We start from the raw sequence: 1,642 nt of genomic DNA, 5'->3' as shown, positions 1-1,642 counted from the left end.
TAGGACAAAAGAAATTTGAAAATTCAAATTTCCCTCCTCTCAGGGCGGGAAGTGACTTCCCGCCCAGAGAGATAACTCTCTGTTGAGTAAAGTACAACTTAGAACAACATATGAGAACTTTGGGACTCACTGCAGTTAAATGAATCAAATAAATATTAACAACAAAAAACATTATCATTAACTACACTGTGAGGTACAAAAAAGAGAACTGTTACAGAAGAATGAAAGTTTGAAATTAAATGTCTAAATCTAGAAAAGGTGTTTTCATTCAAAAATGAAATGAAATATTTTATTATTTATCATTAAAATTAAATACATTTATATTCATTGACAACTTTAGGGGCATCATAAAGAAAGTGGTTAATGAGATGTACTTTTTCTTGAGAGAACATCGAGCTCAAATTGCTGTAATGTCATATATCTGGTATTTTAGGATGCGGTGTGTTTGTACAGCTGCTATCCTGACCAGGTCTCACGTAAAAGAGATTTCTTTATCTCAGTGGGACTTTCTGGTAAAATAAAGGAAAATAATAAATCAATGTTAATAACAATAATAATAATATGATACCTTTCCTGATGTATTTTCACTGGTACCAAGACAAAATCTGCTCTCTGACGTACAAGGCCTGGCTCCTTCATGCTCCATCACATTGTTCATTGATTAAACAATAAATCTTTCAGGGTAACCTCCACGGTGTCGTTGTCAGATAGTCTGTATGTTAAAGACAGACGGACAGACGGACGGACAGACGGACAGATGGACAGATGGACAGACAGACAGGGGAAGGAGTGATATTAATCTCACCAACAGTAACCACTCACCTTACTCTCCAAAATGAAAATGAAACGAAATCGTTAAATCACACACATATAGCTTTTATATATATATATATATATATACACATATATATATATATATACACATACATACACATACACATACACACACATATATATACACATACACATACACATACACACACACACGTATTTATCCTTTTCTCCTTTTTCCCCTCTTTTCTACCCTTTTCCCCTGCATCCATTTCTTTCCTACTTATTAAGTTAAAAGAGTTTAACAGACATAAAATATAAATGAATAACTACTGAATAAAAAAGTGTTTCATTAGCATTTAAAAAGATGAACAGGTTTTCTTAGCTTCACTTTCACAGTAGAATCACAATCTCATGCCCGTGTCCTGCTGTTAGATTTCCGGGTGGAGCTGCTCCTTCACGCGTTAACAATCAGCCAATGGCAGAGCGGCGACAGCGCAGCCTCATTAGCATATGGTGTGTAGAAGAAGAGCAGGCGCAGCGCTTATTCTTCACATTTGCTTGAGGAAAGTGAATCTCTGACGATGCCTGAACCAGCGAAGACAGCGCCCAAGAAGGGCTCCAAGAAAGCCGTGGCCAAGACCGCCGGCAAGGGCGGCAAGAAGAGGAGAAAGACCAGGAAGGAGAGCTACGCCATCTACGTGTACAAGGTGCTGAAGCAGGTCCACCCCGACACCGGAATCTCCTCCAAGGCCATGAGCATCATGAACTCCTTCGTCAGCGACATCTTCGAGCGTATCGCCGGTGAGGCCTCCCGCCTGGCTCACTACAACAAGCGCTCCACCATCACCTCCAGGGAGATCCAGACCGC

General features: G+C 39.8%; 1 protein-coding gene across 1 annotated transcript in view; it reads left to right on the top strand.

Moving 5' to 3' along the window:
* Nucleotides 1–1,329: 1,329 nt before the first annotated feature.
* LOC147818948 (histone H2B 1/2-like) overlaps nucleotides 1,330–1,642 on the top strand; it is a 1,094-nt gene continuing 781 nt past the window's right edge. The window contains exon 1 of the mRNA XM_087174843.1: nucleotides 1,330–1,640. Within this exon, the coding sequence (XP_087030969.1) occupies nucleotides 1,356–1,640 (285 nt within the window). The 5' untranslated portion in view covers nucleotides 1,330–1,355. The remainder of the gene's footprint in view (nucleotides 1,641–1,642) is intronic.

Source organism: Seriola lalandi, unplaced genomic scaffold (genome assembly GCF_002814215.2).
Source record: "Seriola lalandi dorsalis isolate HSWRI2012SDOR001 ecotype SW California unplaced genomic scaffold, Sedor1 jcf7180002054388, whole genome shotgun sequence".
NCBI lineage: Eukaryota > Metazoa > Chordata > Actinopteri > Carangiformes > Carangidae > Seriola > Seriola lalandi.
This window is presented reverse-complemented; position numbering and strand designations above follow the sequence as displayed.